The sequence below is a fragment of the Eubalaena glacialis genome, chromosome 16 (assembly GCF_028564815.1).
Source record: "Eubalaena glacialis isolate mEubGla1 chromosome 16, mEubGla1.1.hap2.+ XY, whole genome shotgun sequence".
Lineage (NCBI taxonomy): Eukaryota > Metazoa > Chordata > Mammalia > Artiodactyla > Balaenidae > Eubalaena > Eubalaena glacialis.
In genome coordinates this window covers 79,021,325-79,045,202 of record NC_083731.1, presented here as the reverse complement: position 1 = coordinate 79,045,202, position 23,878 = coordinate 79,021,325, and the positions used below count along the sequence as shown (strand labels likewise).

General features: G+C 34.5%; 1 protein-coding gene across 8 annotated transcripts in view; it reads left to right on the top strand.

Annotated features, from left to right (window-relative positions):
• NBEA (neurobeachin) overlaps positions 1-23,878 on the top strand; it is a 629,474-nt gene that overhangs the window by 320,182 nt on the left and 285,414 nt on the right. For all 8 annotated transcript variants that reach the window (XM_061171071.1, XM_061171076.1, XM_061171075.1 and 5 more), the window contains exon 37: positions 3,180-3,346. In XM_061171071.1, the coding sequence (XP_061027054.1) occupies positions 3,180-3,346 (167 nt within the window). The remainder of the gene's footprint in view (positions 1-3,179; positions 3,347-23,878) is intronic.

Sequence of the window (23,878 nt, the reverse complement as noted above, 5' to 3'; positions counted from 1 at the left end):
TATTCTTAAAGGCAAATACAGTTTTATAATGCAATTCCTGTAGTAATTTTTAAGCATAGTTTACACACCATTAGATATGGGTGTAACAGTGGTTATATGGAGAAACAGTTTTACCATTCAGTAATTTATTATTTAATAATGTATCTATCTTTATTTAGAGTGGCCAAAGATTATTTTAGTTCATATTTTATATTTATAATTGATATTTTAATGACAAATGAAGCAATGCTATTATATATGATATAAATGTAGATCTGTATGTATCGATCTATATATGGAAATGTAATAGTTGAAAAATCCTCATAAGTACAATTAACTATCATTTGAGTAAGGAACAAATAGCTGTCATTTCTATTTTATATGCAAAAACTAAAGGATGTTCAAGCACTATATATTACATACTAATAGTTTTTTAAGTTAAGAACATTATTCTTATATTTCTAGCATGTCAATAATTATTTGACATTATTTGTATTGTCCTAATTCAATAAAATTGGTTTCAGAAATATTGAGGTGACCTGGTGTTTGGCTTAGGTTGGACTTCAGTGGCCTTGAAAATAATATATAACTCCACCAATTTATTCTCCTGATAAGACATGCGAACAAGTGTGGTGTGGCTGGAAGCCAGAGCCCACGGTTTCAGTTTTGATGAGGTTTTTATCTCAGCAAAGCAGCTCTCTTAGCCATGCAAGTTGATGTCCTAGGTCTAGTGATCTCTGACCTACCTAGCTAAAAAGCATGAGGCAGAAAAATAGCTGTTGTCGCTTTAAAACCCATAACCTCTGCTTCATTTGTCAGATGAGACAGCGCACACTTGTCATATGGGATTACACAACCTTATTTTGCAAAAAACAAACATTTTAAACTCTGGTAAAAGTCCATTGACAATTAAGTGTTTGTCAAAATGAAGTTTTGTATCGCTTCAACTGTAAAAAGCATCGGATATTTATAACATTGGGTATCATGCTGTAATTTGGATGACAAGAAAAGATTGAGTTCTTTGAATATAATATGTTTAGGTATAAGATATGTCAGAACTCTAGACAAAATAAGAATATTCAATTAACTTTTGACTTTTGTTAGTAAATAAGGTTTAGATTATTAACTGAATTCCCTGCAGAATCAGTTTTGGGTTGATCATATATCTACTAAGAAAATCAAGATATTTTGTGGGAATATAAGCAGATCAATATTTGTCATGTGAAAGCATTTAAAATAGATTTTCAAGCAGCTAGATATTAGTTACAAGCTCTAACATATATTTAACCAAGGTGATATTAAGCTAAGGGTGGTGTTTCTCAACCATTTTTCTTTGTTGCTCCCCACAAGGAAAATTTTTAAATAGTTGTCATCCTAATCAGCCCCCACCTTGATTTATTGTATTATCATCAATATGCTGCATATCTATTTGTGTACCGTATATGCATCTGTGCTTTATACATTAAAAGAGTAAGGTTTTTTTCACACAACCCTAATACCAGTTTTTACCCCCTCAGGGATGAATGAGATCACTCCTGTTGATGATGCATGGCTAAGGGAGGTGTAGAGGCTATGAAGGGGATATGAAGACTCAGGGTTTTTAGATTGTGTACACATAAAATAAACTGCTAATATAAACCTAATTTTGAGAGTATTGTCATTGTTACTTAACGAATGTGCATTGTTTTTTAACCCAGATGTTTCTATTTGTTCTTTTTAGGTTAAAGCTGTATTAGTAAATGCATTGATTGTGTGTACGTTTGTGCGTGTGTGGTTTACCAAACTTATATCACTTTTAAATTGTAAAAGATTTTGTAAAAGTCAAAACATTTTATACTAGGACTTTTTAGGAATTTCTGTATCTCTCATATAGGCCTGTAATTAAGAGAAAAAATGTATTTAATTTGAGATGGGTACTTCACAGTTAATTTTTTTTGGTTAACCACTGTAATTGTTAAGGAAGAAAAATGAAAATTTAATTTTACTCTCCAAGGAGCTAATGAAATATTAACCTCATTATGGAGGCAGATCATTGTACTAATTGGTGATTCCCTGTACAAAAAGATAAATTGGAAAATGAATTAATCCTTCTTAGGTTACTGTAGGGTTATTTCTCTGGAAGAGATGACTTGTGGTAGTAGTCTATATCAATAGATAGTTGAAAGGAATATGTTCAGATACCTTACATGAAAGATTTTTACTTTGTTATGATGAATGTGAACTCATTTTATGTATTTTTTTAGACGTACAAAACTTTTTTTTGTAGTTATATGACTTGTATTACATACATGATAACATTAAAATCTGCACTCTACCCTATATAAAAATTATTATACAAAACAAATCAAACTTATGGTTAAAGAGATGTTCATCTTCATGTTCATGTTTGTACTGAGCCTTTTTGATACACAATGAGATTGATTACCTGTGTTGCTAATACCAATGAACTTGAATACAGATAGCTGACAGGACAACTGATTATTAGGGAATATAAGATTAAGGTAGTAGTTATCATGAGAAACTTTGAATACATTAGATTGTAGAGCTAGGAGACACTGTAGAGAAAACCTTGTTTTAGCCCTTCATTTTACAAATGTAAAACTGAATACAGTGAAAAAAACAGAATTTGCATAAAGTGTGAAATTAAATCCAGGTCTAAATTCCTAAACTACTGCTTTCTCTTCTACACCACATTGCCACTTACAAAATGGAACACTATATATTAAGTGGCAAGTTTTTGATCTATATATAATTATCAGGAATATAACTCTTATTTTAAGTGAGATATATACTATATAGGTTAAAATAATAAGTAGGTTTACATTTTTAATAAATCATTTTGTTTCTAAAATGCTTATTTTTGGAATATGTTAAAATCAGAATTTCGGAATTGGAAGGAACCTTAAAAGTCATTAATTACTTGATTATATTACTTAATAATATTCAAATTACTTTACGTATACTTTATGTATAAACACAAAGAAAGAACATATTTTTACCAGTTTGAAAGGTGATTTTATATATGTGTGTGCGTGTGTGTGTGTGTGTGTGTGTGTATTTTAGAATAAACTTTCAAAAAATTACATTATTTGAGTTTTTAAAATTGAATCGATAATTATTACCCTTTAACTCAAGGTTAAATATCATTTCTTTCTTACACACAGTAGAGGTTTATTATCATGCACTGTTTTTCTTTGTAGTCGCAGTGTGCCCAATACGCTGCTGATAGAAGAGAGGAAGAAAAGATGTGTGACCATCTCATTAGTGCTGCGAAACATAGGGACCACGTGACTGCAAATCAGCTGAAACAGAAGATCCTTAACATTCTCACAAATAAGCATGGTGCTTGGGGAGCAGTTTCTCATAGGTGAGTTATAAAAAACTAGAAGTAAATAGTAACTCATAGGTTAATTATAATAGTTATAAGTAAAAAAAACTATAAACTTAAAAATTCCTTACAAAATATGATTTTAAAATGTAAAAAATGGCTTAATTTTTCTCCTGAAATCTTTAGTAATGACTTTTGAGAATGGTTTAAAAGAAAATCTAAACTTTTAAAAGTAATCTAATGGAAATTTTTTCTAATTCATAATAATATATAACATAATACAAAATTTGTTTAGGCAAGTATTTTAGACTACCATCTCTCATATATAACATGGGTGTTAGTTATAAGAAGTGACTTGTTTTTAATCTTTCAGCGTCAACTCTTCAAATTATTAAATTTATATCATTCTTAATTTTTTTATGCACAAGTAATAATAATAAAGCATTCACTATGGAGAAGTGATACATTCTTTTAAATTTTTTTCTTCTATATTTCTCTGTGCAGTCTTTCTTAGGAAAGGTTTCATCTCAAATTAGGGTATTTATGATATTATAATACAAACAAAACCAAAATTGGTTGTTTTTGCATTACAAGTGTTTTTCTTCCTAAAGTTTTGTGAGCATAAAATTGCTTTGTTATGTTTTGTTGTCCTCTGCACAATGCCTTCTAGAAAAATAGTAGTGAAGCAGGTCACTATATTTTGATTGCTAATGTTCTTCATTTATATATCTTCATTTTATCTTATTTCATTGACTGTTTTTATTAAATCTCTGTCTGGCAGAGTTTAGGGATTGGGTAAATGTGGACAAGACACTAAGAAAAATTCTGGTAGAAGTGATTCTGTTAGTTAGAGAAGAACATCTAGAAAATGGCCAGGATATTATTTGACAGACTGTCCTGGGGTCTCAAGTATAAGATAGATTTAAGAAAACTTTATTATAATTTAAAGTAAAATCATAACATAATGTCTTTAAAAATAGTTAACACTCTCCTTAAAAAACTAAAAATAGAACTACCCTATGACCCAGCAATCCCACTACTGGGCATATACCTGGAGAAAAGCATAATTCAAAAAGAGTCATGTACCACAATGTTCATTGCAGCACTATTTACAATAGCCAGGACATGGAAGCAACCTATGTGTCCAACGACAGATGAATGGATAAAGATGTGACACATATATACAATGGAATATTACTCAGCCACAAAAAGAAACGAAATTGAGTTATTTGTAGTGAGGTGGATACACCTAGAGTCTGTCATACAGAGTGAAGTAAGTCAGAAAGAGGAAAACAAATACCGTATGCTAACATATATATGTGGAATCTTAAAAAAAAAAAATGGTTCTGAAGAACCTAGGGGCAGGACAGGAATAAAGATGCAGACGTAGAGAATGGACTTCAGGACATGGAGAGGGGGAAGGGTAAGCTGGGACCAAGTGAGAGAGTGACATGGACATATATACACTACCAAATGTAAAATAGATAGCTATTGGGAAGCTGCTGCATAGCACAGGGAGATCAGCTCAGTGCTTTGTGACCACCTAGAGGGGTGGGATAGGGAGAGTTGGAGGGAGACGCAAGAGGGAGGGGATATGGGGATATATGTATATGTATAGCTGATTCACTTTGTGATACAAAAGAAACTAACACACCATTGTAAAGCAATTATACTCCAATAAAGTTGTTAAAAAAAAATAGTGAACACTCAATATTTGTTTCTTTATAATAATAGCAATACCACCACATCAAACATTTATTAAATATTTATTGTGTGCTAGGCACCATACTAAGAACATTACGTGGGTTATTTTGTTTAACATTCAGAACATCTCTATTAAGATTGATACTGAAATTTTTTTTTCATATTACAATGAAGAAATTGAAGATTTCGGAGGTTAAGTGAAACTTAGATAGTATCACACAACTTGTACAAATAGAAGCAGAGTGTGTCAATCAGGGCTCTCCAGAGAAACAGAAAAGAACCAATAGGATATATGTAAGACATAGATATAGACAAGATATAGCTATGGATATGAATATGGATATGGGTATAGATATATATAGATCTATTTTAAAGAATTGGCTCACATGCTTATGGAACCTGGCAAGTGTGAAATCTGTAGGGTGGGCTGGCAGGCTGGAAGCGTAGGCAGGATTTCTGTCTTGGGGCAGAAATCCTTCTTCTCCAAGAAGCCTCAGTCTTTTCTCTGAAGACCTTCAACTGATTAGATGAGCCCCACCCACATTATTGAGAATAAAATCCTTTACTTAAAGTCAACTGATTATAGATGTTAATCACATCTACAAAATACCTTCACAGCAACATCTAGACTAGTATTTGATGAAACAACTGAGCACATAGCCTAGCCAAGTTGATGCAGAATTTAACCTTAAGACAGTACAATAGTATGAGCATTTTGCCCTAGCTATAGACCTTGTCTCTCTCTTTGTGTCATCCGAATTGGATTTATCTACTCAGTTATATATAGTGAGGACTATAACATTATATTGCTAATAATTCAACTGGTATAATGCAGGATATTGCCTTAAATGTATAAAGCTGTACATGGTTTGGTTTTAATATTTCACCAGATAATTAAAATACAGCTAAAGGACAGAGACTTCCATAGTGACAGTCATGTGGTAACGTGTCGAATGCATCCTCTGCTCAGCTTTTCCTTTATGATAGCTCATTAGATAGACGGGAAGACTGGCAATAGGACCCCTCAGAAGAACAGGTATCCTTTGTCCTTTTCTGCACATTAACTCCCAGGGCTGATTAACTGAAAAACACACAGCCTTTCTATTATCATCCTTTACTAACTGGGACACTGAACTCTAATCTTTCTTAGTATTTGATTAATTAATAAGGCTCAGTTGTTGGACTGCTTCTCCTTTTTGTCTTAGTCACTCTCTAGGCAATTTTATCTAGTCTCATGGCTTAAAAAAATACCAATATGTCAGTAACTCCCAAATTCTCCAGATCTCTCTCCCTTATCTCCAGACATGTATATCTTCCTACTTGGTATCTTCCACTCGGATATCTAATTGTCATCTCACACTAACGATGATAGAACTGAGCTCCTGAGATTTTCTCCCAAACCAGTTCCTCTTGCAGTCATCTCCTTCTTAGACATGGGGAACCCCAGTCTTGCAGTTGCCCAGGACATAATTGTTGCTCTTATCCTTAACTACTCTTCACACATCCCATATTGAGCCCTTCAGCAAATCTTATTGATTCTGCCATAAAAAAAATTCAGCATTTGACTGCTTTTCACCATTATCTTTGATATCGCCTTGATCCACGACACCATCATTTCTCACTTGACTTATTGCAGCATTACTTTCAACAGTCTTCCTGCTTCTGCCCTTGTCCTCCTAAAGTCCATTCTCAGCATAGCAGTGTGAGTGATTCTTACTAAAATGTAGAACCCTTTGCTCCTCTGCTCAGGAACCTCCAGAATTATACTGTGCAAGAAGGTAACCACTAGTCAGATGTGGCTATACAAATTTAATTAATAAAAAATTTAATTTAATTAAAAATTTAGTGCCATAGCTGCACTAACCACATCCAAGTACTCAATAGCTGCATGTGTCTCGTGGTTCCCGTATTAGACAGCACAGAACATTTCTATCATTGCACAAAATTCTATTGGACAGTGCTGCTCCAGAGACTTCCCATGTCGCTGAAAGAAAAAACCTACAAGGACAAAGAAATGTAGAATGGTCAGAGAAGTCCATTCTGATGAGGAACCATTTGAACAAAGAGCTGTCTGAGCATTTCAAGCAGAGAACAGCATACAAAAGAAGGAAGTGCTTGGCCTGTTCATAAAGTAGTCAGAGGACAGTATGGCTGCAATGGAGTGCGCCATGGGGAGGGAAGGTACTGTCATCTGGCCTTCGTTAGCTCTTTGACCTGCTTCTCCTACTACTCTCCCCTTGTACTTTTTGTTCCAGCCACTGTAGCTTCCTGCTGTTCTTTAAGTTTGCACGATATGCTTGCTCTGTTTGGAATGCTTTCTTACAAAAAACCCATGTGGCTAGCTCTCCCGCTTTGTTCCAGCTTTAATTCAAATGTACTTTCTCAAAAAAGTCTTCTGTAGCCACCCTGTCTAAAATTCTACTTCTTCCTCCAAATATTTTGTACTACATTCGTCTGCTTTATTTTTCCTTTTTCAAAATTTTATGACTAACATACCGTGTATTTTACTTATTTATCAGTTGTATTGTTTTGTTTACCACTAGAATGCAAGCTCTGTAATGGAAGGGATTTTTATCTCTTCTGTCCACAGTGTTATCCCTAGCACCTAGAATAATGCCTGATGCACAGCAGGTACTAAATAAATGTTTGTTGAATAAATTAATAAATGAATGCTTTGTATATATCCTTTGATACAGTGATGCTACTGGTAACAGAATGGAAAAACAACTTAGTCTATTGTCTGCGACACTTTTATATTTTAAATGAAATAATTTTATTAAATGACAAAAAGTACTTACCCCTGCATGAAATGACAGCTCAAGCTCATCTAGAAAACAGGATGAACAGTTTCTACTTCATTGGGTTATTTTAATGGTAAAATGAAATGTTATGTGCAAAATGCTTAGCACAGCATATGGCACATAGTAGATGTCTCGAATTTGTCAGTCACTTTTTATGTTCGGCAGCTCTTTACAAAGAGCCTTTTCTTAAAAGACTTAATTTTTTTAGAGTAGTTTTAGGATTAAAACAAAATTGAGTGAAAGGTACAGAGATTTCCCATATACTCCCTCCCCCACACATGCGGAGTTTCCCCCCATCAGTGTCTCCCACCGGAATGGTTCGTTAGGGATGAATCATAATCACCCAAAAGCGTAATCACCCAAAGTTCATAGTGTATCTTAAGGTTCACTCTTGGTTTTGTATATTCTATGGATTTAGACAAATGTGTGATGACATATATCCATCATTATAATGTCATACAGGGTAGTTTCACTGCCCTAAAAATCCTCTTTGCTCTGCGTATTCATCTTTCCTCTCACCCCATCCCTGGCAATCACTGATCTTTTTATTGTCTCCATAGTTTTGCCTTTGCCAGAATGTCATATAGTTGGAATCATATAGCATGTATCCTTTTCAGATTAGTTTCTTTCATGTAGTCATGTGCAAATTTCTTCATGGCTTGATAGCTCATTTCTTTTAGTGCTGCATAATATGCTAGTGTCTGGATGTATCACAGTTTATTTATCCATTCACCTACTGAGGGGCTTCTTGGTTGCTTCCACGTTTTGGCAGTAATGAACAAAGCTGCTGTAAACATCCATATGCAGGTTTCTGTGTGGATATAAGTTTTCAGCTCCTTTAGGTAGATACCAAGGAGCGCAACTGCTGGCTTATATGGTAAGAGTATGTTTATTTTATGAGAAACCACCAAACTGTCTTCAAGGTGGCTGCAAGATTTTGCATTCCCACCAGCAATGAATGAGAGTTCCTGTTATTCCACATCCTCACCAGCATTTGCTGTTATTGGGGTTCCAGATTTTGGGCATTCTCATAGGTGTGTTGTGGTATCTGGTGGTTTTAATTTACATTTCCCATAATGTGGAATATAGTTCCTATGCTTATATCATCTGTATATCTCCTTTGGTAAGGTGTCTGTTAAGGTCTTTGGTCCATTTTTTAACCAGGTTGCTTGTTTTCTTATTGTTGAGTTTTAAGTTTTCTTTAATAGTCCTTTATGTCAGCAGTCCCCAACCTTTGTGGCACCAGGGACCAGTGTCGTGGAAGACAATTTTTCCATGGAACCGGGGGGGCGGGGGGGGGGAAGGTTCAGGCGGTAATGCGAGTAATGGGGAGCAGTGGGGAGCTGCAGATGAAGCTTTCTCGCTTGCCCACCGCTCACCTCCTGCTGTGTGGCCCCGTTCCTAACAGGCCGCGGACCAATACTGGTCCACAGCCTGGGGGTTGGGGACCCCTGCTTTACGTCATGTGTCTTTTGCACATATTTTCTCCCAAACTGTGACTTGTCTCTTCATTCTCTTTACAGTGTCTTTTGTAGAGCAGAAGCTTTTAATTTTAATGCAGTCCAGCTTATCTATTATTTCTTTCATAGGTTATATCTTCAGTGTTCTAGATTTTCTCCTATGTTATCTCTAGGAGTTGCATTTTACATTTAGCTCAGTGATTCATTTTGAGTTAAGTTTTGTGAAGGGCGTAACATCTGTGTCTCGATTTATTTTTTTGCATGTGGATGTCCAGTCGTTCCAAAACCATTTGTTAAAAAGACTGTCTTTGCTCTGTTGTATTGCCTTTGCTCCTTTGTCAATGATCAGTTAACTATATTTATAGGAGTCTATTTCTGGTCTCTCTATTCTGTTCCATTGACCTATTTGTCTGTTCTTTCACCCATACCACATTGTCCTGGTTACTGTAGCTTTATAGTAGTTCTTGAAGTCAAGTAGCATTAGTCCTCCAGCTTTGTTCTTCTCCTTACAGAGTCTTTTAAAGTAGTTTCCCATGCCACTTAGTCACCCTCTAATTTGAAATATGCAGTTATAATTTATTTATTTTATTCATTTAATGAGCAGATAACTCTTCAGCTCCTATTTGTGCTAGCATAGTGGTGAGCAAAACTGACTTGTTCCCTGCCCTAACATAATTAAATTATAGTCTAGTAGAAGGGGCTGATGCTAAACAAATAATTAAAATAATAAAAGATGTTAATAACAAACTTTGGCAAATGCTAGGAAAGAAAATATAGGGTACTGTGAAAGAGAGAGTATAGCAGAGGATCTTTATTTTATATTTTTTTTAAAATGTATTTATTTATTTTTGGCTGTGTTGGGTCTTTGTTTCTGTGCGAGGGCTTTCTCTAGTTGCGGTGAGCGGGGGCCACTCTTAATCGCGGCGCGCGGGCCTCTCACTGTCGCGGCCTCTCTTGTTGCGGAGCACAAGCTCCAGACACGCAGGCTCAGTAGTTGTGGCTCACGGGCCTAGTTGCTCCACGGCATGTGGGATCTTCCCAGACCAGGGCTCGAACCCATGTCCCCTGCATTGGCAGGCAGATTCTCAACCACTGCGCCACCAGCGAAGCCCGATTCAGGGAAGACTTTTGAAGAAGGTCGGTTTAAGCTAAGTGCTGAAGGGATGAGAAGGGGATCGTCTGCAAAGGGTAGGGTGTAGAACATTAAGGAGAGAAATATTACAAAGACTCAGAGTGCAGAAATAATAAAATGAACAGAAAGGGGGCTAGTATGCCTAGAGCTTAGTGAGCAATGGGGATAGTGGCTTGAGATGAGGCTGGAAAGGAACATATGAGCCAGATGATTTAAAGCCTTGTAGATCATGTTAAGGATTTGTGACTTTATCCTAAGTGGCATGGAACACAGTGAAGGGTTTTGAGTGGAAGAGTAAGATGATCTGATTTATGTTTAAAAAGATTAGTCTGGCTGCTTTATGAAGACATATGCTGGAAGAAATAGGAAAGTGCGGTCACCCACTTTATAGCTGAGTTCACATGTCACCCTTGCTATAGCATTTCCTGGGTTCTCTATCTTTCCTAAGCCTGCCTCCTCATATTTTGTTGTTATTATCTGTATTGCAATTATCTATAATGTATCACTTAATATTTTATAGCAATGTGAATGTGCCTGTCTCTTCCAATAGACTTGTAGCTTCCTAAGTGGAGGGGTTGAATAGTACTTATATTTACATCCTTGTTCTTAAATATATGTTAAGTCTGAAGGAATTTCATCTCTATCATGTTCTACTTCCTGTTTTACAAAAAAAATGCTTAATTTTAACATATAATTCTTTTTAATTTTATCTTTTGACTCAATGATGCTGCTGGCTCTAACATATTTTAGCTTTTGAATTAATATAATGTCATTGATCTATATTTCTTCTCTGAGGAAAAACTAGAGTTTGATAGCTTTTTAAAAATGCGTATTCAAGAATTAATTCTGTTACATAAGACTTAGGATTTACAAACAGTTTTCCCTTATTTATTTTATGTTTTTGGATCATACTTCCTATGTCTTAAACTACATAATGCAAATTTTAAAATGGGCAAAGGACCTGAATAGACATTTTTCCAAAGAAGATATACAAATGGTTAACAGGTACATGAAAATGTGCTCAGCATCACTAATCATTAGGGAAATGCAAATCAAAGCCACAATGATGTATCACCTCACATCTGTCTGAATGGCTATCATCAAAATGATGAGATAAATGCTGGAGAGGACAGGTAGAAAAGAGAAACCTTGTGCAATGCTGGTGGCAATGTAAATTGGTACAGTCACTATGGAAAATGCTATGGAGGTTGCTAAAAAAATTAAAAATAGAACTATCATATGATCCAGCAATTCCACTTCTGGGAATATATCTGGAGGAAACAAAAATACTATGTTGAAGAGATATTTGCACCACCATGTTCATAGCAGTACTATTTACAATTGTCAAGACGTGGAAACAACCTAAGTGTCCATCAATGGATGAATGGACAAAGAAGTTGTGGTATACATATATACAATGGACTATTATTCAGACATTAAAAAACAAGGAAATCCTGCCATTTGCAATAATGTGGATGGACCTAATATTATGCTGAGTGAAATAAGTCAGACAGCGAAACACAAATACTGTTTGATCTCATTTGTATGTGGACCCAGAAAAAAAAAGAAAAAAACAAATTCATAGAGAAAGAGATCAGACTTGTGGTTACCAGAAACAGGGTTTGAGGGCAGAGGGAATTGGATGAAGGCAGTCAAAAAGTACAAACTTCCAGTTATAAGGTAAGTAAGTACTAGGAATGTAATGTACAACATGATGACTATGTTAAGACTGCTGTATGGTATATGGGACAGTTAAGAGAGTAGATCCTAGGAGCTCTTGTCACAAGGAGAAGAAAAACTTTTTTTTCCATTTTCTTTTTTTTGTTTTTTGTATCTAAGATGATGGATGTTAACTCATTGTGGTACCATTTCATAATATATGTAAGTCAAATAATTATGCCATACACCTTGAACTTACACAGTGCTGTTTGTCAGTTATTGGTATATCTCAATAAAACTGGGGGAAAAAAACCTTCATAAGCCATAACAGCTTAAATTAAAATCAGGAGATTGTCAGGACTTCCCTGTTGGTCCAGTGGTTAAGACTCTGCGCTTCCATCGCAGGGGGCATGGGTTCGATCCCTGGTCGGGAACTAAGATCCCACACGCCGCGCAACTCGGCCAAAAAGATTTTTAAAAAAACTAGATGTACTAGGCCCTTGAGTAAAAAAAATACCCACACAACACAGGCGCACACACACACGGTCCCAATTTTTAGTGTGCATTTTCATATAAGCATTACTATTGAGATTTTGTTTTTGATAGGATGTTGGTAGAAACTCACATTTATTTAGTGCAGCTGTGTATCGGCAGTAACTTTGCTGATACTTTGCATCTAATGCGTTATTTTCATTCTAACAACACTGTAAGGTAGATATTATTTTTCCCATTTTGCAGCTAAGAAATGTGAGTCTCAAAGAGAAGTTGAATAGCTTTCCCAGTGTTACATAGCTAAATACTAGGGACAGGATTTGAATCTAGATCTGTCTAACCCTAAAGCCCATGGTCATTCCAGTGATGAAATTAATTACTAGTGATTGTATTAGTTATAAATATTATCAGTTGGAATAATGAAATAAAGAGAACTTAAACAGGAATAAGACTCAAACCTCTGAGGTTTTAGAAAATACTTTTAATGTTTTACAAGTTCAAGACCCGAACTGAGTTAACACTGGAACTCCTACCCACAGAGGTCAAGATATAACCTGCAGTCTGAACCTAAGAGGGTTGATTGGCCGATAAAACAAAAACAGACAAACAGACGTTCTCCATAGGAGATTAGCAGGATGCAATTCAAAGTTATTTAATATACAAAGAACCAGGTAATCTTGACGTTTCTTAAGGAAAGACAATTAACAGATACCAATTCCAATTCCCAGAGGTTGGAACTATCAGATAAAGATCTAAAAACAGCTGTTATGACCATCTTTCATGAAGTAAAGTAAATATTCTTTAAATGAATGGAATGATAGAAGATCTCAGCAGAGTAATAGAAAGTATAAAAAAGCACCAAATGAAAATGAAAAATATAATATCTGAATAAAAAATAAGTAAATAAAAATTTTAAAATTTTAATGTAATATCTGAAATTTAAAAAATACACAGACTGGAAAAAGTATTTGCAAGTCACATATCTTACAAAGGGCTTATAAAAGTATACAGGTATAAGTATATATATATATTTATACAAGTATAAAATTATACAAAGGACTTACAAATATATATATATACATATATATATACACACACATATATATAGGTATATATGTTTATGTGTATGTATAAAGGACTTTCAAAACTTAATAAGAAAATGAACGTTGCAATAAAAAAGCGAGCAAATGTTTGAACAGACACTTCACCACAGACAGTATACAGATGGCATAAGCATATGGAAAGATACTCAATATCCCTAGCTCTTAAGGAAATTAAAATTAAAACAACAATCATACACCACTACCATTAGAATGAATAAAATTAAAACAAAACAAAAACTTGGTAATGCAAGAGCTGGCAAAGATGTGAAGCAACTGGAGCTCTCATACATTGCTGGTGGAGATACAAAAGGTCCAGACTCTTTGGAAAGTGGTTTGGCGGTTTCTTATACAGTTTAACGTACACTTACCATATGACACAGCAATCCTCCTACTCCTAAGTATTTACCCCAAGAGAAATGAAGATTTACATTCACACAGAAACATGTACATGAATGTTTATAGCAGCTCTATTAATAATTGCCAACAATTGAAAACAACCCAGGTGTTCTTCAGCTGATGAATGGATAAGAACCTGTGGCACATCCATATGCTGGAATGCTACTCAGCATTGGTAAGGAATGGACTGTTGATAATGCAGCAGTCTGAATGCATCTCAAATGCTTTCTGCTGAACAAAAGAAGCCAGAACACATTGTATAATTCCATTGATACATTCTGGAGAAAACAAAGCCTTAGGCAAACAAAACACATTGGTGGTTTCCAGGGGTTAACAGTAGGGGGAGGATTTGACTAGAAAGGGCTAACGTGAGGGAGCTTTGCGGGGGGGATGATTAAACTGTTCTGTATCTTGACTGTGTTAGTGGTTTCACGATTCTATGCTTTTGTCAGAATTTATAGAACTGTACACCCAAAAGACTGAATTTTACTGTACCTAAGTTAATAAATTTTTAAAAACTTAAAGGCCCCATATTTATAGATGATTCTTGAGCTGTGAATACTAATATTTAACAAACTATATTATATTTTTAATATAGAGAATTGCAGTCAGGTATTATTTATTTATTGTTTAAAAGTTAAATAACAAGTCAGATTATCTCAGTTATATCCATGCCAACACAGGTATATTGGAACAAAATTGGATTTCCCTACAACTAATACATATAAATGAATTAATTTTTACTAGATGTATTTTTTTTAATTATACAGTTTTTAAAATCCTTATGTATATGTACTAAATGTGCTGTTCTCTAATAAAGATTATGAAGTACTCAGAAGGGAAAAAAATAAAATTTTTCCAACAATTTTCAAGTAGTTTAAAGTGTCAAGATTTAAATTAGGAATGTGCTCTATAGTCAATGAAAGTTGTTGTTACAAGTTGTGTTGCCAAGATATTAGTAGGTACTGGGTTAGACTAAACAGTCTCCTAATTGTGAGCTCGTTAACACTGTGAGATCTTAGACATGGCCAAAATATATATTTCCAATCCCCAACAAATTTCATCCCTCCCTCTCCCCATACAACACACATACGCAAATTGTCCCTCGATAGGTCATGTCAGCAGTACATCTATATGCTTTCTTCTTCCAAGCACTGGAAATGGTTAGAATATGGATTCTCCCAGGGTTGTATATTGCTGGGTAGTTTCATCAAGGCAAAGGAGCAAGAATATTAAGATACAAGTAAGAAAATGGTTGAAGTGATAGAGTGGTAAGTGATAGATAATCTAGGATAGTTAAGGAAGAGAAGTAAAGAAAGAAGGGGGTTGAAACAGAAAATAATGGAGTCAAGAAAACAAGAGTTGATGAACTGAAAGGATGGGAAGCTCTAGGATATTTGAATTTAAGATTTCTGAAATACATCAGTACAAGGTTAACAAATCTAGAATGTGGTCATGAAAATAGTCAAGTGGAGTTGAGTTGAAAATCATAGTAATGAGGAGGTCAGTAAACTGAAAGGATGGAATCTTGCATGTGACACTTATGTTGAATTACCCAAGATAATTCCAGTATTTGGGATGGAAAGGAAGATTGTGAGCATCTTCTGAGTCTTCAGTAAATAAAAGGAAAAGCCTGGGAGGCTGATAGAGTACTCCAAATGGGGAAAGGACCAAGGTGGTATTACCAGATTCCGCAAAGGTCTTAAAGGAGTCTCAAAGTTCATCTTCCCTTAAATAAATAAATAAATAAATAAATAAATATATATATATATAGAGAGAGAGAGAGAGAGAGAGAGATGATGGCAAAACTTTAACAGCCTGTCAGATCATTTTCCCTGATAGAATTCTAATGCAGATCATAAAGGTAAGTACAATGAATTGAAAAAACTAGATGATTTTAGATCAATAGGAATTGTATGGGTCAGGACCAGAAATGCCTGTTATTTGGATGCGAAGGTGATCAAGCTGAAACCTATATGACCCAATTGATTACCAATATCATTCTGCTGCTTTTTTTCCCTAAAATATATAGATTTTTTTAAAAATTAGTATGATTATTTTAGTAAGTCTCTTCAAAGTAAGACACTTTGTAAAATGCTTAATATAGCAGTAGAATGACATAAAATACACAAATGATAATAATGAAGAAAATCACTAAGCAAATATAAAGTAAAAAATTTCACAAAAATTAGACTACTTTCTCAGGCATGGAAGTCATTATTTTTAAAATAAAAATTAGTGTTTTGGATCTCCACGGTAACGAAACTTCTCCTTGGCTAATAAATGGCATAAAGTTTAAAATTTTTGACCATTTGCAGCAAGTGCCTAGAGTTAAAGTGAGATTATCACAGTCTCTCAGTCCTTTATTTGGCTGCTAATTAAAATATCCATATACCAAACGGTAGAAAATATTTTTCAAGCAGTAATGTCTGGTATCTTGGCAGATGGCAATTTTGTTGGAATCATTGGAGATAGTACATTATTAGGCCATTGAGAAAATTTTCTGGACTCCTTTGTTGTGATTGTTTTTATAAGCTTGCTTTTTGGGTTAGATATTTTTACTTAAATATCATTACATTCCCTAAAATAATATGTTCAACTCATTGACTTTTTAAGATGCATATAAAGGCATAAAAACATTTTTACAAACATTAGGAATTTGAATTCCAATAGTATTTTTCTCAACAAATATCCCCTTTTTATAACTGCATCTTTTTTTGTTGTTACAAATGAAATGAATAGTTTACAGTGATATTGCTCCATATTGTATGCACACTAAAATTTTATGAATTAGAATGTGAAGTATTTTTTATATTTGTGTTTATAAGTAGTTTAGTGTCTTTTGTCAATTATAAGGGTTGCCTGTTTAGTTGGAAAGTGCCATTGCCCTAGAGTACTGTATTTTGAAGTCATCTGTCGTGGATACAGTGTAGAGAGAGAAGACTATTTATGTTTATGGCATTTTAAGTAACTGAGTTAAACCCTTTGGAATATAGAGAAATGGCTTATTTACTGTCATCACTGTTCACTTAATCTTGTGACCCTGACATGATAGCATTCCCATAAATCTCCCTGTGGGTAGCTCAATAAAACAGATGAACATCAAAATGTAATGATTGTCTCAGCTTTAGGAATTAACTGTGTGATGGAATAAATATGGCCCAGATAGTGATACTACAGAAGCATTTTACCACTCCCTTTCTCTAACAAGTAATGCTAGAAAATAATTATTTAATATAATTTATATTCTATTTTCAGATAGTATTTGCAGTATCTAATAGTCATTGAGAGAAAAAGAAAATAGATACAAATTATATGTATATTGTGACTTTTTTAAAAGCAGTTAAAATTTTTTAGCATATTTAAGATTATTAATATAATAAAATTGGTTTTTACAATGATGTTTTAATATAGCTTGATTTTATATTGTGTTTTCATTGCATTACATCCCTGTGTTAATTTTTTTCTGTATGCACTTTTTTAATATTTGAGATTATATAACTCCTCAAACATAAAGTCTCAACGTCAGTAGTTTTTTTTATCCCACCCTTTTTATAAGCAACTAGTGTCGCATTCCAGGAAAAAGAAAATTGAGGACATTGAGGCATTCAAGAAAAAAATTAACATGCCACACTAGAATAAATTAATGGAAGAAACTAAAAGAACCTAACACTTCTCACTGTACTATATGTCAGAGACCATCTCCACAAACCAGAAGAAAATCCACCTTTTCTTCAACATTTTGAAAAAGTAAATGCTATTAATGCTTTCATTGCTTAGATAATAGATCTATAGAATAAAATGATCTTAAAGAAGTTACATTTGTCTCCCAACAACTTCCATATATAAAAAACTTTTTGTCAGTTTTGGTTGGTGTGGTAAAACCTTTAATCCTCTTTTCAAATAGGATTTTATACTTTGGCTACTATTAATCCAATTTGCATGGTAATGATAAATTCTAAACACCAAAAATGTGCTATATAATGTAAAATCTATGGGAAAAAATAATAATATTTATGTTTCTATACAAAGATTATTTTAGAAATATAACAAATCTCTGAAACAAACCCTCATAAGCATTTTAGTAGCAATCCAAGAAGGAAACAAAGAAAATGAAACTCTGAACCCTGTCAGAAAAGAAGACCAATTACTAATACGATACAAGTTCCCAGAAAAATAAGATGAATCATATATCTTTACTAATTGAATCTTAGACCACTAGCATCAGGTTGAAAACAATCTTCCATGAAGAGAAGGTGGATGTGTATCATTAAAGAAATGGTCAGCTCCTTTACTTTAGGTGTAGACAACTGAGCCCTAAGAAGACTTTCTTCTGTTTTAATAGCCTTTCAAGCTAATATAAGCCCTAAAAACTTGGTTCATATGATTTTTTTTTTTTTTTTTTTTTTAATTTGGCTGCGTTGGGTCTTCGTTGCTGCGCGCGGGCTTTCTCTAGTCACGGTGAGCGGGGGCTACTTCTCGTTGCAGTGCGCGAGCTTCTCATTGCGGTGGCTTCTCTCGTTGCAGAGCATGGGCTCTAGGCACGTGGGCTTCAGTAGTTGTGGCTCGCGGGCTCTAGAGCGCAGCGTCAGTAGTTGTGGTGCACGGGCTTAGTTGCTCCGTGGCATGTGGGATCTTCCTGGTCTCGGAATCGAACCCATGGCCCCTTCATTGGCAGGCGGATTCTTAACCACTGCGCCACCAAGAAAGTCCCAAGTTCGTATGATTTTTCTAGAAGCTACAAATGGTAATGTCTCTTTGTAGGCAGTCTTAAGACAGAAACTGTTTTCTTTCAGGTGAGGGTCTTTTCTGTTATCATTATTCAGTAAATAGTTACCAAATTGCAGTCAAACACTCTATATGTGAAGATACTGTTCAGAGCCAGGGAATGGGGTGTTCCATAAAGAGGATTTTTATGCCTTTTGAGTCTTAACATAAATCTTAAAATTGCGTATGGCTGGCTTTTGTATGAAGAAAGACATTTGAGGGCTAGGCAATAAAATATGCCAAATATAAACCATCAAATAGGCATTTTTAAAGCTTATAAACTAGATTTATCCAGCTGAAAAGCTGAGCGTGTTTTAGTGCACTTTAAGATACATTATTAAGCAGTAAGTTAACAAATATACGAAAAAGACAAGCAGCAAAATACCTTGTTAACTTCTTTAGGAGCAGTCATTACAAGTATGATAATTAAATAGATAATTACAATTTTCACCTTTCAGTAGATTTGATGGTGTCATGGTCAGAGTTGTGTGAGCATTAGTTTCAAGTATTACTAGTTTAAGGGCACTTAACTGATGAGGACCTTGTAATTGTTCCCTTGAGGAAGAGATGATACTTAGTTTAAAATAAAATTGATAAATCAGTTGGTTTTTATGTAAATCTGTGTCACATATAGGTCTTTTTAATCCGTATCAGAAGTGAGATTTTTCTTCTCTGGTTTAACCTAGTAACTTCTTATTTACCATCTCCCAGATCACTTTCATGAAACTTCAACTTTGGTCAACTCGGATTTGATCTGTAAAATAGTAGTCATCTCACAACCTTACACACTCTCCTGACCCAAACTTTGTGACTACTCTCTGCTCTTCTAATTTTGGTATATAATCCAGAACCTAGAGAAATAAATTACCTCAGATTTGTCACCTTGTATTTCTTTAATTTCTTCAATATCTATTCTGTTCAACTTGAAACCATGCCATTAAAATGGTTTTCACTTTGGAATTACAGTTTCATCCATCTTCCTGCAACCCAAGATTAGTTGTTTTTATTCTGGATATGTATCATTGGGTTGGCCAAAACGTTCATTCAGTGTTTTCCGTAAGATGGCTCTAGTAGTGCTTAGTTGTCTTTAACTTCATTGAAAACAATTTTCTTAGATTGTATTGTGACAGCTGTCATATCAATGTACATTTTAAAAAGAAAACTTATCAAAATTGGTGAATTTTTATGTAGTCATTTTAATATTGAAGATGGAGGGAAAAAGCAACATTTTCAGCATATTATGCTTTATTATTTCGAGAAAGGTAAAAATGCAACTGAAACACAAAAAACTTGATTTGTGCAGTGTACAGAGAAGATGGTGTGACTGATCAAACATGTCAAAAGTGGTTTGCAAAGTTTCGTACTGGAGATTTCTCGCTGGACGACGCTCAACGGTCGGGTGGACCAGTTGAAGTTGACAGTGATCAGATTGAGACATTAACTGAGAACAATCAATGTTATACCATGTGGGAGATAGCCGACATACTCAAAATACCCAAATCAAACGTTGAAAATCATTTGCACCATCTTGGTTATGTGAATTGCTTTGATGTTTGGGTTCCACATAAGTTAAGCGAAAAAAAATTCCTTGACCGTATTTCCACATACGATTCTCTACTTAAATGTAACGAAAACGTTCCGTTTTTAAAACAAATTGTGAAGGACGATGAAAAGTGAATACTGTACAATAATGTGGAACAGAAGAGATCGTGGGGCAAGCAAAATGAACCACCACCAACCACACCAAAGGCTGGTCTTCATCCAAAGAAGGTGATGTTGTGTATATGGGTGGATTGGAAGGGAGTCCTCTATTATGAGCTCCTTCTGGAAAACCAAATGATTTATTCCAACAAGTACTGCTCCTAATTAGACCAACTGAAAGCAGCAGTCGACGAAGAGCGTCCAGAAACAGTCAACAGAAAACACTTAATCTTCCATGAAGATAACGCAAGACCACATGTTTCTGTGATAACAAGGCAAAAACTGTTACAGCTTGGCTGGGAAGTTCTGATTCATCTGCCGTATTCACCAGACATTGCACCTTCAGATTTACATTTATTTTGGTCTTTACAAAATTCTCTTAATGGAAAAAATTTCATTTCATTTCCCTGGAAGACTGTAAAAGGCACCTGGAACAGTTCTTTGCTCAAAAAGATAAAATTCCATCTTTTGGGAAGATGGAATTATGAAGTTGCCTGAAAAATAGCAGAAGGTAGTGGAACAAAAGGGTGAATATGTTGTTCAATAAAGTTCTTGGTGAAAATGAAAAATATGTCTTTTATTTTTACTTAAAAACAGAAGGAACTTCTTGGCCAACCCAATATAAATCCCTTTACACCGGTATTCTTTGTTTCATTTTTTTTTTTTTTTAATTTATTTTTTTATTTATTTATGGCTGTGTTGGGTCTTCGTTTCTGTGCGAGGGCTTTCTCTAGTTGCGGCAAGTGGGGCCACTCTTCATCGCGGTGCGCGGGCCTCTCACTATCGCGGCCTCTCTTGTTGCGGAGCACAGGCTCCAGACGCGCAGGCTCAGTAATTGCGGCTCACGGGTCCAGTTGCTCCGCGGCATGTGGGATCTTCCCAGACCAGGGCACGAACCCATGTCCCCTGCATTGGCAGGCAGATTCTCAACCACTGCGCCACCAGAGAAGCCCTGTTTCATTTTTTGAAAGAGTCTGCACTCCAGATATTTTAAAGTACCTCTCTGGTCTATGTTTAACATTTAAAATTTACATTATTATTAATACACAGTACATTCCTCTTAAGTAGGTTGTGAAGATTAAAAACATAGTAGGTGCAAATGTTACTTATTATAATTCTTATGATTATTTCACTCCTTGCTCCATATTTCTCAAAAGAGGTAACTTCTTAACTATATAAAAATCCAAAAATATTTATATTACACCTAAAACATAGTATATCAACTCATTTCAGTGTGCTTTGGGTTTCAGTTGCTGGCTCTAGAAAGTATTGTTAAGAAGAGCCTACCATTCCAGCCTTTGCCAAGAAACAAATACTTACACCATCCAAGGCACGTATTTGTTGTCCACTGAATGACCTTTGTTGAAATCTCACGTGGTCAGATCAGAATTTCCAACTGTTCACTTGACGTCTTTAACTAGGTATCCTATGACATCTTAAAGTGAAGAAAACGGAACTTAGGTGTTAACACTTTCGGTTTAGTTCCTTCCCTCTCTCTGCTTCTTTAACACATTCTTACTTGCTTTATATCCCTGCCATATTGTATGTGTGTGTGTGTGTGTGTGTGTGTGTGTGTATATATATATTTTTTTTCTTTTTACTTTATTGCCAAAACCCTGTGTTACTCAGGAGTTGAAGTTCTTGGTGTGTATCGGAGTGCCTGACATGTAAGAGGTGGTCTGTAAATAAATATTGCTGAGTAAGTAAGGAAGTGAATGAATGAAAGAATGAATGAATGCAGGAGTTCAAAGTACCTATAACTGGTCCCAAAGAATTCTGAAATATTACCAAATGTACCCAAAAAGAAACTTTTACTGTTTTTTTTTCTAATTTATATATGTACAGTATTATAATTGATTATTGGAATATTCATCAGCATATTTTAAGCCCACAACATTTACAGAAGCTTAAAAGTATCTTTACTGTTCTGATTTCTAATAATTTACCTTATGGCTTTCTTTTATACGTCTCACTGTCATCTAGGCTAAAGCATTCATTAATTGGTGTTGCATTTTTACAAATATATAGAAATACATGGCTAGAATGTTTAGTAGAAATAACCTTCCTAAATAAAACTGTGGCAGAGTACTGTTCACTAGTAAAATTCTTCCAAGAGAAACAACATCAACTACAACTCTGTAAAGTCAGAAATTCAGCCTTCGGTTTTAAAACTTTAAGGCAGAATTTTAAAAATTACTAAAGTTAAAATGTGTTTAGGTTTTTTGTTTTTTGTTTTTCCTGGGTAATTAGCTATTATTAATCACCTTGGCATTACTTTCCTGGCCTTTCAAAAAAGTACATATACAACTTTTGGGTACTTCTACTAGATTGTGTTTGTTTACCTAGTTTAAATCTGATTTAAAACTCATGGTGTACATTCATTTCTTTTGATTTTTTTAATTAGCATCTAAAATATCTCTTTTGATTCAAAAGTTTTCAGTCATGCCATTTTCAACTTTAGGTCATTTCATATCTCATATTCATGTGCTCTTTTACTTTTCAGCAGGTTTTTATTCAATGAAATTTAAGATGGTTATGCTATTTTTGTGTAATTGTTTAAAAAAAGGAAATCTTAGGAAATCCTCTCCTATTCAAAGAATAAGATTATATCAAGCTTCATCCTCTTGACTTTGACTTTTTGTTTTTCCTCCCTCCACCTTAAATGAATCATAGTTAAACATACACATTTTCATGTTTCATTCTTTACTTCCACTACATAAAAGACATGAGCAACAAAGTTTTTATATAATATAAACAAGGGATACACCTTACTATGTCTCTGTTTTGCAGATACCTAGAAAGGTGGCAAGTTAACTTATGTTCCCAGAAACTACATGAAATTATAGCATTTAGGAGGTTGAAATTTATAATAAATGAGAGAACTTCGGCTTTGTAATAATAAGTTATCTAGAATATATGAATTCATAAAATTTAAGGAATTTTAGGAGAAACGTTAGGCATGTTTCCTAAATTTTTTTAATTTACAGTTTAATATGAGTGATATGTTTGTTGTTTCCAGTTACATTACTTAATAAATTATTGATTCTTGAATATTTGAAAGGCAGTGCTTCTATTGTTAAATATTTTTACCTTAGACGTCTTTTTAGGGGAAACTGTCTAACTGGGATATGATTTGTCAGGGACTTATTGGATAGTATAAACCATAAACCTTTGTTGTTGTTGTTGTTGTTGTTGCTTTTTTAAAAATTCCTTTTGTTTTTGGTCAAGAATAGGGAAAGAAAAATGACCCATTATTTCCATGATCTAAAGGTTTTACTGCAGCAGCTGAGCAGCTCACTTTTATTCAATGCTACATTAACTTTTCCATTAAGGGTACTGCTGTAAAGCACAGAGCC